Below are 13,240 nucleotides of genomic sequence, written 5' to 3'. Positions count from 1 at the left end.
TAAATTGGTTTCCAGCCTAGAGCCTTGCCACTCAGTAAGTATCATCCACAGACCAGCACCATCACCACCACCTGGGAGCTTTTTGTAAGTGATATTATCTTGCCTTACCTCGATCTTTGAAGTGGGGGTCTTATTTTAACAAGGGTTTCATCTGTAAAGATTGAGGAGCACAGTTTTAGAAAATCACTCCTTCTCATTTTATTGTTTCTGTTTGGGTTTCATCTGCCTTTATTGAAACAGATGAAACTCATTATTATGGGTACAGTGAAAGTAAAGTTCAGGTCACTTGCCATTATATCGAATAATAAACTCCTAATGAGGCTCTTCCAGGAAAAAAAATTGTCTAATCAAAGTGTCAGAAAGTTGTGCTTCTACTGAGTAACGATTCCATTTTAATGTTTGAAATACTGTGAAATATGTAACTGATCAGATTTTCTTTCTTTTCCGGCTGCTAATTACCCAAAATGGGACCAGTTCACAGTAGGTATACAGGCATTAATAGTAGACACCTTGAACTGGTCTCACAGCTGGCTCCATCTTACTTCCCAATATTTATTGTTCTCATCATTTTCATGGATTTGAATTCGTATGTATATTTACCATTGTGACTACCTTAACTTCCATTTGACACAAGAGAACAAACAGGCAGAACACTAGTTGGCTGAAAATTATACCGACTATAAAAGTAGACCACAGTTCTGATCACTCGATTTTCTACCTTAATGCCACTCCACAAGATAACAATGCCTAAAGAAAATATGTTTCATATTAGGCTTAAGGTAATAGAAAGTTAAAAACTTATACTAAGTGTAAGTATTTTGGAAAATAAAACATTTTTGGAGTTCTAACACCATGCTTACATACAATTTAGACGCCAACACTACGAGACAACGCTGCACATGGCAACAATTGGTATAATCATAAAGGATAAGTTTGCCTGCACCTGGCACCACAACCTAACAACTGACATTCCCAGAATCTTTCCAGTATCTTAGTTCCTTCGAGATGTATCTTTGAATGTTTATTCTTTCATCAGTCATCAATGAAATGCAGCCTAAGTGTACTAGTCTTAAAATCATTGTTGATGTGAATGAAAATTGGCTATGATACCTATTAGCAGTGTGACCTTGTGAAAAATACTTATCTGTCCCGGAATTTTCATTTCTATAGAAGGTGGTAACAATATCTACTTCCCATATGTGTTGAGAAAACTGAATGGCATATCTATATAAAATAGACTGGACAGAGACTAGCAATAACAGGGGCCAGTTTGTCTTGCTGTTAATGAACCAGGCATTATTTTGTCGATAGATCCAAAAATGACAAAGGGAGAGAACATCTCGAAAATGTTGTTCAAACTATAAAGCCAACAGCTGTAGAGCAGTCCTTAATTTAACTGATATCTTAGTGTTTGATACATAGATTTTTTTCTTATTTTCCATTCATAAGTAATGCTAAGTATATACTTATCTTTGTGTGCTCTGCTTATTATTTTCTTACACAGAATACACTTCCAGAAATAAAACCACTGGATTGAAGGATAGGCCTGTTTTACATTTCGGATATTCATTGTCAAATTGGCCTTCCAAAAATGTCTATTTTTACTTTCATTCTATGAGAGTATTTAGTCTTAATCCTAAATTATAATTGTATAGAGTGCAATTAAATAATAATGCATACAGATCCTTTAAAGATGTTTAGAACAGAAGACTAACTTACAACCAACACAGGCTCTTGTCATTTTTATAACCCAGTAATATCTGTCTCAAGGCCTGGGAGCTCTCCATTTGAAATTAAACCATCAAGAAACAGGGTCTCTATCTCCTAGTCTCTATGAGAAGGTAGTAGCCTAACTTCAATAAGCACCAGTCACTAAACACAGATGGCCTAGTCACATTAACCAGTATCTCCCCTAACATCCTCCAGTTTTCTACTAGCTCACCCCAGCTTTAAAAACTCTCCTGCTTTCATTTTTAGCAGAGTTGAGTTCAATCATTCTCTCCTACTGGAATAGTCTTTGATCTCTACTGCAGCAGTATTAAATAAGTCTTCTTTGCCTCCTTTATTCTATCTGGAGCCATTTTCCTTTGACACTTACCATCTTGTTTGAAGGCATCTGAGGAATGATAAAGATTGATGGGGGAATAATAATTCTGAGCTGCCCCTCGCCAGCTGGGTGAAGAAGCACTCAGTGTTCCTAATGAAGGGCTGCTGTATCGTGGTCTGGTTTTGGAACCAAAGAGAGATGAAGATGAACTCTTCTTAATTCTTAACAAAGCAGCATACGAAGTGGAGAGACCAGGAAGAGCTTTTGAATATTCTGTAAGAGAGAAAATACAATAAAATCTGAATTTTGAGGAAATCAGTTTATTTTTTCTTATGAAAATTGTTTCTTTTGAAGACATTACTGAAAACCTTCTTTGGAGCTGCAAGCAAATTCAGATTACAGTGAGAGTGTGAAAAAATGTTACTTTTATATTTTTTAATATTTTCTGAAAATTCTGCTAGCTATAATATTGAGGAAAGGAGAAGAGGGGAGGAAAGGAGAAGAGGGGAGGAGAGGAGAGGGGAGGAGAGGGGAGGGGAGGAGAGGGGAGGGGAGGGGAGGATAGGAGAGGAGAAGACAGGGGAGGGGAGGGGAGGATAGGAGGGGGAGGAGAAGACAGGAGAGGGAAGGGGAGGGGAGGAGGGGGAGGAGAGGAAAGGGGAGGGGAGGAGAGGAAAGGGGAGGGGAGGAGGGGGAGGAGAGGAGAGGGGAGGAGAGGGAAGGGGAGGAGAGGGGAGGGGAGGGGAGGAGAGGGGAGGGGAGGAGAGGGGAAGGGAGGGGAGGAGAGGGGAGGGGAGGAGAGGGGAGGGGAGGAGAGGGGAAGGGAGGGGAGGAGAGGGGAGGGGAGGAGAGGGGAGGGGAGGAGAGGGGAGGGGAGGAGAGGGGAGGGGAGGGGAGGAGAGGGGAGGAGAGGGGAGGAGAGGGGAGGAGAGGGGAGGGGAGGGGAGGGGAAGGGAGGAGAGGGGAGGGGAGGAAAGGAAAAGGAGAGGAAAGGGGAGGAAAGGAAAAGGAGAGGAAAGGGGAGGAGTGGAAAAGGAGAGGAAAGGGGAGGAGTGGAAAAGGAGAGGAAAGGGGAGGAGTGGAAAAGGAGAGGAAAGGGGAGGGGAGGGGAAAGGAGGAGAGGGGAGGAGAGGGGAGGGGAGGGGAAGGGAGGAGACGGGAGGGGAAGGGAGGGGAGGGGAGGGGAAGGGAGGGAAGGAGAGGAAAGGGGAGGGGAGGAGAGGAAAGGGGAGGGGAGGAGAGGAAAGGGGAGAGGAGGAGAGGAAAGGGGAGGGGAGGAGAGGAAAGGGGAGGGGAGGAGAGGAGAGGAGAGGGAAAAGGAAAAATGGTGGTGGAAGGGAAGGAAGAAAGCAAGTAGAGAGAGAGGTAAGTAGGAAAGAAGGGAAGATAGTCAACAGAGAGGTAAGCAGGAAAGAAGGCAGGAAAATTTGTAAATTAACTTTTAAAAGTTTACCTTAATATTACAATACCCATTCACATAGATCAGTTCTTTCCTTATTAAGATGCAGTGAGGAAACCAACATTTCACTTATATTCTACAAATATAGATAGGAACTTCATTTACTAAAATTTATTATGTAGTAGGAGGTGTGTTCAATGTAGCACATGTGTTTTGACTAGGCTCTAAGTAATACCTCATGTCCTTGAAAAGTAGTCAAATTCACTATGGAACATAAAAAAATTGAATGAAATTTATTTTCTAGGTTTTATTATCTAACGTATACAGATTAATACTATTAAGTGTGGAAACTGATGGAATTTTCATTTTTATTGATTATTGATAAATTTCATATTTTAATTCCTGAGGTGTTTGGTTACAAAGGTTGAGCATCCTGCCTGAAATGGATTGAACTAACTTTCCTTTATGTCTGTAAGAAACAATAAGTTTAGTATATGGATCAAATTTAAAAAAAATACAAACTAATTATGATGAACTCTAAAGAGAAATAAGAAATTGGAAATTTTTTATATGTCCAGTATCAATTAAGCTGGACAATTTGCTGATCTTAGAAATACTTCTAAGACTCTGACAGTTTGTGGCCAGGCACGGCAGCTCATGCCTTTAATCCCAGCACTCAGGGAAGCCGAGGTGGGAGAATGACTTCAGCTAGGAGTTTAAAACCAGCAAAAGCAATACAGTGAGACCCCATCTACACAAAAAGCACAAAAAGTTAGCCACATGTGGTGGCACATGCCTGTAGCTCCAGCTACTGGGGAAGCTGAGCTGGGAGGATTGCTTGGGCCTGGGAGGTTTAGGCTGTAGTGAGCTGCGATCATGCCACTGTACTCCAGACTGGCAACAGGGCAAGACCCTGTCTCAAAAAAAAAAAAAAAAAAAAAAAAAAAAAAAAAAAAAAAAAGAATGAGGTAGTTTTGTTCAGAGTATCTTTAAACTTCATCATTGCTAACTAAATTTTTGATTAAAAAAGTATCACTGTAAGTAAGCTTTCTCATCATTAATTAAAATTATTTAGAATAATTATGCTGTCTTATAGAGATATTTTAGAATGCAAAAAGCATTTTTCTGCGATTTGAAAATAACACTTTAGGTGTTAAGCATCAAATTAAGTTTAACATTTTCTGTTCTGTGAAGTTGTAAATATGATTTCTCTGAAACTCAAGAAAGTATATTTTCAGATGTTTTCCACACTTAAAATGAGCATGATGTGTGTAGCCTAAGCCCATCAGGAGGTGTTAAGAGATTCATGTCCTTGACTTTTTGCTGGTCAACCACAAGTCTGATGAAGGTGGATCAATTTTAACTGAAAAGAGCTAACGTCCCTTGGGCAAACTATATGTCAACAGATTATGGGTAGACATAAAATCTCCTTTAAAACATGGAATTAAATGCAAGTTTTGGCACTAGAGGTGTAAGGTAATGAAAATTGAATGAGTTTTCCTTTAAGGTAGTTTGTAGTTTTAGTTTCTGAACGTATTCGTTTCTCAGTGCAGTCTATTGCTTTGTGTTTTAACTCTCTGCCCTGCTCATTTATAAAGGAAAAAAACAAAAAACAAAAAACAACTATCCCAGACTGGTGTTAACAATTACAGTGAAATATGATAATGTGGTGTCTAGTTCTTAAAGCCAGATAAGGATAATCAATGAAAAACTTGAAAAGTAGAAAGGCCATAATGAGGTTTAAAAAGGCCAGGAACATCATTGTGGCTATAAATCTTACACATATTGTAACCAAACACTAAGAGGTACAGAAATGGACTTGTGCCACTCCATACAGAGATGAGCCAAATGCTAACTTGGCTATGTGTATTACACCAGGTCTTCCTTTGTTATGTAATCAGTTTTATCTGTTGCAGTAAAGATTCCCTTTTCATCAACTAATGTGAATCCAAAGCTGTTGCTAGAAATGTGGCAATTGATTCATCCATTCATTCAAGCATTCATTCAACAAACATGTGATAACAAATTAGTAGGTGCCAAATACTAGGGAAACAAAAGTGAATAATCCTGCCCTAGCCCTCAAGAAGCTATGATCTAGTGGGGAAAAAAGGCAGTATTCATACAATGTTAGTATCATGTGATATAAAAGTAAATTCAAGGACCTATGGGCTCCCCGCATGGGTAGAGAAAACTCTCATTCAGCTTTAAGTCATCAGAAAATGCTTTCCAGTGGAAATTCTACCTAAACTGAGTCCTGAAAGTTCATTAGTGATTAGCTCAGTCAAGTCTTCAGTAGGGAAAGAAAGATACTCTACACAGGGAAGAAAATATATAAAAACCTAGAAAGTAAAGGCACCATGGCCTGCTTGGTGGATTAAAACAGGAGCGCAGAGTATGACGGAGAGAGGTGGGAGGACATGTAAGGCTGAATAAGTAAGTAAACAAGGTGCCGATGATTAAACGTCTAGCATGTCATCTTAAACTGGTACAGCTTTGAAAGGAGAGCAACGTAAGTTTTAGAGAGATCACTCTGGCTGTAGTACGGAATTTGAACAAAACCGAATAAAGATGATTCAAGGGTCGAAAGCTGTAATATAGGCAAAGATTGGTCAGAAATAGGGAGATAATACGTATGGGAATAGTAAATAAGGTTATTGGTTTATTTGGTTGGAGGCACTAAAGAAAAGTGAAAAATCAGGCAAGGTTGCCTCCACTGGAAGATAGATAAGAATGCAGGAAAAGGCAAGAGCTTGAGATAAAGGCTCATGAATTCAGTTTTAGACACGTGGAGAGTCTATGGTGCCTCCAGGACATTCATGTTGATGTTAAGACTCTGCAATCATAAGAGAGATGCAGGTTCGTCAGAGAGATTATGAAATGGTAACCAAATAGATGGTTATTGAAACTGAGAATAGGTAAGCTTGCCAAGGAAGTATGTGAAGTAAGAAACAGGGTGTTGAAAATGGAATTTTGACCAACATTAGCATTTTTTTGAAAAAAAGCAGAGCTACTCGAATCTGGAAAGGGAAGGAAAAAAGTAGAAAAGTGGAATGTCACAAAGTCAAAGGAAGCGGAAGTCTTTCAATACAGACAAGGGAGCAGTCAATAGTTTTGAAGATCAGTGTTCTCTAGCAATAGTCTATTAATAGTTGAATTTAAATTAGGGGTTAAGAGGTTAGTCTGTGAAAATAATTGATGGTGAAGGGCAGTGTGGTTGAAGGCTCACTGAAGGAAGTGAATGAAGTTACGGACCACGGACTCTAACCTGGAGAGGGAGAGAATTGAGGAGATAGGAGCAAGGTACAGAAACTGACAGGGTATTAACATGAGTCGATTTTAAGTCTTGAAGGAGTTGGGATCCTAGACAAAAAGAGATGGAATAATAAGATGAAATAGACAGAAATGCCAATACTTGAATTTCAACAGAGGAAGGGGATTCACTTATGTTTCATCCTCAACAGAGACCCACTTTTGTTAAATCAATTCAAGTGTATTAGATGTGGGGAAGCTAGTCCTGCAGAGGGTGTGCACACAGCAGTATCACAGCTTCCTGCCTGCACCACACAGGGCACTGCATACAGAGTTCAGTAAAAGTGAGTTCAGAGATAAGGGATGAAGAGGACTTTTCAAGATCTGGACGTGGTCTGAAACCCCTGCATTATTATTTCCATTCTATTTGACATATAAGCCCAGTCCTTAGAAAGTGGCATTCATCAGTCTTATGGTCTTAGTGCAACTGATTTACAGTATTGTGGGGTCTCTTCCTCTCTCAGGAATATTTTTAACTCTCCAACTTTGTGCTTTCTTAGCTGCCCAGCCCTTTTCTATGACGTCTCTTCGGAGTTTCCCCACTCCTCAGTCTTAGTTCTGAGGATTCTCATCTCTGAAAATTTATTAGCATAAATAAGTGGGAAATGTTGTTTCATTGATAGGACTTTGTCTAATGCTCAACTTTGTGAGACTAAATTAATTTAACAAATGCAGAAATCTGTTGAGGGTGGAATATAGCTGCATCCCCTTTCTACATTTAAGTGTGTTTTTCTGTACATCTTATATTATTTAATATGGTTAGACTTTGTGTCCCCACCCAAATCCCATCTTGAATTATAATCTCCGTAATCCTCATAATCCCCAGGTGTGAAGGCAGAAACCAAACGGACGTAAATGAATCACGGGAGCAGTTTCCCCCGTGCTGTTCTTGTGACAGTGAGTTCTCATCAGAGCTGATGGTTTTATAGGTGTTTGTCAAGATCCACCTTCAGTCATTCTCTCTACTGTCACCTTGTGAAGAAGGTGCCTGCCCCCCCTTTGCCTTCCATCTTGATTGTAAGTTTCCTGAGGCCGTGCCAGCCAGCCAGCCACATGGAGCTGTGAGTCAATTAAATCACTCCTTTATAATCACTCAGTTTGGGGAAGTTCTTTACAGCAGGGTCAGAACGGACTAATACATAATTTCATCTCTTTCTGTTTGGCATCTTAACTACTTCAAGACCTACAATCTACTGATCTTAACACTCTTTCACTCTTTTGCACCCTGCTCCCATTTCCTCAACTCCCTCCCTTTCCAGGTTAAAGTTCATAATTCGTAACCTTACTCAATTCCTTCAGTGCACCTTCAGGCACACTGCTTCTCACCCTGGACTGTTTTTTTCCCAGGCTAACTCTTTCCCTTGCTAATTAAGAATACAGTATCATGCTGAAAGAACTCAATGTGTGATAACTGACTTCCAGTGGGCCTTGGGAGATTCCAGGAAATACTACTTCATTTTCCTGGTCCATTTATTCTCCCATAATACCGGATAGATAATTAGCATCTTACCCTCTCTCCTCAAACCCATACCTTTCTGACCTTCTTGATGATGGTGCTTCCTATTTTATTAAGAAAATAGAGGCAATCAGAAGAGACAGTCCCTCACACGCTCCCACCATCTGCCTGTACACGCATGCACTCAGCCTTGTTTCATTAATATGAGCTGAGGCACATGAATGATGTCTGTACATCTCTTAAAGGCCAATCCCTGTATTTGTGCATATTGAATTCCATTCCATCTTGACTGTTCAAGGACATCTCTCCAGATGATTCCTTCTGTCTCTCTTTCAGCATCAATTTTTTGTATGCTTGTTAGAATGTTTTCCCAACTATATAAAAAGTTCTCTTTTAAATAAAATTATCATGACCTTATCATCCCTCTCACCTAACTTTTATTACAAGACTCCTTGAAAGTGCTATATATGGTAAAAGTATTCAATTATTATCCCCCCTTTTTCCCTTGAACTTTTATAAGATCTCTTCCTTGTATCATTTCACAATGTCTCTCTTTAAAGATAAAAATTACCAGGATATTGCTAAGTTTAAGGACCATTTTTTACTACATTAAACCTATTAGGAGTGCATGACACAGCTAGTTATTTCTTTTTCCTTTGAATACTGTCTTTATGTAATTCCAAGCTACCACAACCTCATGTCTTTATTCCTATTTCACTGGAAACTTTTTATCTCCTTTTAGTTCTTCTTTGTCTCTTCAATGTTGGCCTACCCGAGGAAACATTTTTCTCCACCTAAAGTACCCTTGAAACGATCTTACTCATAGACATCAGCTCTCTCCCAGAGGAATTTCATCTTTAGTCTCAGTTACTTGAACTCACTTGTCTTTGATATTCTAATATTTTCCTATGCTCTTTCAAACTCCTACTTTTAGTAGAAACAAAACAAAACAAAAACCTCTCTACTCTCTTTTTGTGGTTTTGCTTCAGATCCGAACAATTTCCACACTTCTGTCAATGGAAAGGTTTCTTCTAAGACAGACCATTTGGTAAATCATATTCAGGATTCAGAAACTGTTTTTATTCATCACCCCAAGAGCTGTCACTTAAAGAAATAGCAGAGTAGGTTTGATCTAAATTCTGGGCTCAGAATTCAGAGGCTCAGTGAAATAGAAATGCTGAGTGATGCTCTGATGGGGTCTGGACCAGACTCCTTGTACACATAATCCCTTGCATTCTTTCAGCAACCTCTAACATTCTTTTTTTCCGTGTTTTCTCATTCAAACTTCATTGATATTTTTTCAATAACTCTTTAATGAATGCCTACAATGGGTTAGGAACAGGTGGTATGGTCATGAATAAACCACAAATGATACCTGACTTGTGGAATTTACAATCTGGGAGTATTGGTAGAGGGTTTTACCAATTGGTAAAATATTAGTAGAGGGACATTAAACAAACAAAATTATTTTAAAAATTTATAAAACCAAGAACTATAATACATGTAATAAACATAAAGGAGAAAAAAAAAAGCAGAGTGCCTTTGAATGAAAACTTGCCAACATCTTGTATTCTTACAGTATTGCCATCATGGCTCAGTTCCTGGGAATAAAAACTCCACTCTTGGCTATGATGCATATATCCTCCTCCTCCATCTTGGCCACTCATTTTACTGAATGGAATTTTTGGGTGAGATTAGCTCTGTCAGTCAATCTGTTTGCAATAGAGGTTCCAAAGTCGAATGGCATGAATTCAAATCTAGATTCCACATCGTAATATTTCTGTGCCTTTGAGCAAGATAGGAATAGCTCTGTGATTTAGCTTCCTTGACTTTAGATTGAGGATAACAATAGGAATTCCCTCATAGATTGTTGTAAAGATCAAATAAAGTAATATATAGAAAACAGTCAAAACTATACCTGTCTGATAGTAAGAACCCAATACATTTTCTGTATTATTTTGTGTTATTATTATCTAGAGTTTAGTTATTATCCTGTACCACTCTTGTGAGTACAACTGAATACTGAGTTTACCCTGTCCAGCTTTGACTGGGTCACAAAATGAGAATACGAATACCGAATTGTCATATTCATTTTACTCTGAGGAACTGAAAAAGTGGAGAGTGGAAAGGAAATGATTACATTTTTTATTTTCCTAACAGGTGTATTCCCAAAAACAAATTCTAAAAGAAAAGTTTTGGATATGAATAGACTCTATGTATCTACAGAAAACTCCACAAGTATATATTCTTGTGATTCTATTGGCCAAAGCAACATGTACCCATCTTTTCTCCATATTCCTGTTCAGGGTTTGGAAGGAAGAACTCAATGTGTGATAACTGACTTCCAGTAGGCCTTTTGATATTCCAGGAAATACTACTTCACTTTCCTGGCCCATTTATTCTCCCATCATACAGGATGGATAATTAGGATCTTACCCATTCTCCTCAAACCCATACCTTTTTCTTTTCAGAGAAAAATTTCCATCAGTTGCTCAGTCTTTTAATAAATAACAATGCTGAAGATGTCAGCTGAATCTAGTTACATGTTAATCATTTCTTTTTCTATTTTCTCACTTTTTACAGGTTAGACCTTAGGGAGCATGCATTAAAGTTATTTCTAAAGTGGCCCAGAGATTTTGTGATAAAACTCAATTAACCTAGTGGTCTCACGCCATGAAATTCCAGCTGGAGGTTGGGTAGGAGTAAATATTAATGCCTTCATTAAATATTTCCTAATATAATGACCCTGGGACAACCAAACTTGTATTATTTAATAAAACTGTACTCCATTGAGTCAGAATGACATTGCCACCACTTGCAGTCCTTGGAACTAATAGCATTCTTTTCCGTTACCTAAAAGGTCATTTGAGAGATCATAACATTGCCATTCAATGTAAATAATATTAACAAAATATTAATATTATAAATAGCTATATTAAATTATAAATATTATAAATAAAATATTAATAAAATAATGGATCAGAATATGTAGAACTAAAATTCTTTACAGCAATATTTATGAATAAGATAAAATAAAATGCCAATATGATAAAAAATATATTTTAAAGTATTTAATCACTTGCTATCATCGAAATATTCCTTATTTTCTGACACCAATAAAACTTCAGAATTCTATTTCTGTCCCTAAATATGAGAGGTATGTTTACAAGAAACTGTACTGCTCCTAAAATACTGATTGATAAAACTGTATTATCACTATTGGACTCTGTATCTGAATCTTTTCTCTCGACTCCTGACACGATGCTGTTAAGTTTTACTGGTACAGAAGGGTAAGCAACAACCAAAAGTCATGAAATGACAGATATTCATATAAATCATGTATTCCCTACTTTTGAAGTTTGATTTTAAATGTCTATTTAAGCTCTTGTATAAAAATATAAATAAATTATAGTACCAAATGATGTGTGATGCTCTTGAGAGCATAATATTCTTGGGAATATTAATATTCAATCATGGACTTATATGTCAGACAGCAAAGAGTGGCACTATGTATTCATGACAGAGTATACAGAAAAAAGAAGACATACAATATCCAAGCCTGCAGTGTGACTCCATTTGGCATCAAAGTCAGCATAAAGAAATTTGATACCTGACTTTTTTCAAAGTAATTGCTAAGGCTGTCCTCTCTTTGATGAGAATTAATGTTAACTGTGCAATTTTGGCCTGCTACTATTTTATGAAGCTTGCAAGGATGGATGAAACACCTCAGCAAAGCCAGTCGTGTGAAGCATATTTAGAAATGGTTAATAATTTATAAATAATGTGCATCATTTCAATTTGGTTGTCTGCATCTATGGCATATGAGTTTGAAATAGCCCGAATCAGATGTACTCTATAACTCAGCACTTTCTCCAAGAAATGTATTACGTGTAAAGTTTACAGTGTTGTAGCTTCAAGAGCAAAAAGCATATGCAGAGGATGAAATTCACAATTTTTAAAGCACTAGAGTCAGGCATTTAAACTTTGATAGTTCTAAGATACAAGAAAAAAATTTAACAGCACTGCATTCCTGGTGTTCCTTGCATAAGATTGAAAAAATAGACATATTTACAAGGGAAAAGAAGCATGATTTGAAATTATTTCTACAACTGTTTCTCAGGTATGCTGTAAATATTTATAATCATAATTATTTAAGATTTAGATTACTTTATATTCTTTTCTAAACCGTAAATGCTTAGTTGTATTCACAGATAGAGCATAAACATTGTTACACATTAAACTCGGTATTATAGACTTTTATTGCCAAAAAGGAGATTCTAACAGCTTTCTTGTTTTATATTTTTTTCATGGTTGTTAAAAGTTTTTAAAAACCTATAGTGTTAGGATTCTATCTCTTTAAATCACCAAGAGCATAATATATGATTGCATTAAATTGATATTTCCTTCACAATATGAATATGAATATGAATCACTGAGGAAATTAGCACAGGCAGGAGCTAGTTGAGAAGTATAACCAAATTAATTTAGTAATTAAAGAATTCCCTCTTGTTTTGGATAATTAAACATTTCGGTAAAGTTTTAACGGTAATGATTATATTAGCTTTTACTTTCCTATTCTCTGTGTGTTTAAGATAGATCAGACAGTATTTGATAATAAATAAAAAAAAGCTAACACTGCTTAGCAATTAGAAAATAATTACACAAAATGTATTTCCTCCCAATTTTAGAAACAATTCTGTGGGCGAGTTGTGCTTTTACATATGCAGTCATATTGAAAATAAACGTGTGTTTACGTTCAGTATCATGTTCAGTGTTTCCTATGGTGCAGTGCAGAACATAGAGTCTATAAAAGGCGGGGTGTACTCATTCAATTCTTGATTTAGGAATGGAATGCAAGACGGCTAATTATATAATGGAATCCTAGATGGCCAAATATAATTATGACATTTTTGGACATAGACACAAATAATGCAATATAGGATTTAAAATTTATTTAACATGTGAAATGATTATGTATCCCACATTAAAAGGTAACTATGGAAATTAAAAAGTATAATAAAACATACAA

At 37.3% G+C, this 13,240-nt stretch overlaps 1 protein-coding gene across 1 annotated transcript in view; it reads right to left on the bottom strand.

Annotated features, from left to right (window-relative positions):
- The window catches only part of CNTN5 (contactin 5), a 1,372,716-nt gene that overhangs the window by 530,767 nt on the left and 828,709 nt on the right, over nt 1-13,240 (bottom strand). The window contains exon 4 of the mRNA XM_055272872.2: nt 2,099-2,320. Within this exon, the coding sequence (XP_055128847.1) occupies nt 2,099-2,320 (222 nt within the window). The remainder of the gene's footprint in view (nt 1-2,098; nt 2,321-13,240) is intronic.

This window comes from Symphalangus syndactylus, chromosome 3 (genome assembly GCF_028878055.3).
Source record: "Symphalangus syndactylus isolate Jambi chromosome 3, NHGRI_mSymSyn1-v2.1_pri, whole genome shotgun sequence".
Classification (NCBI taxonomy): Eukaryota; Metazoa; Chordata; class Mammalia; order Primates; family Hylobatidae; genus Symphalangus; species Symphalangus syndactylus.
This window is presented reverse-complemented; position numbering and strand designations above follow the sequence as displayed.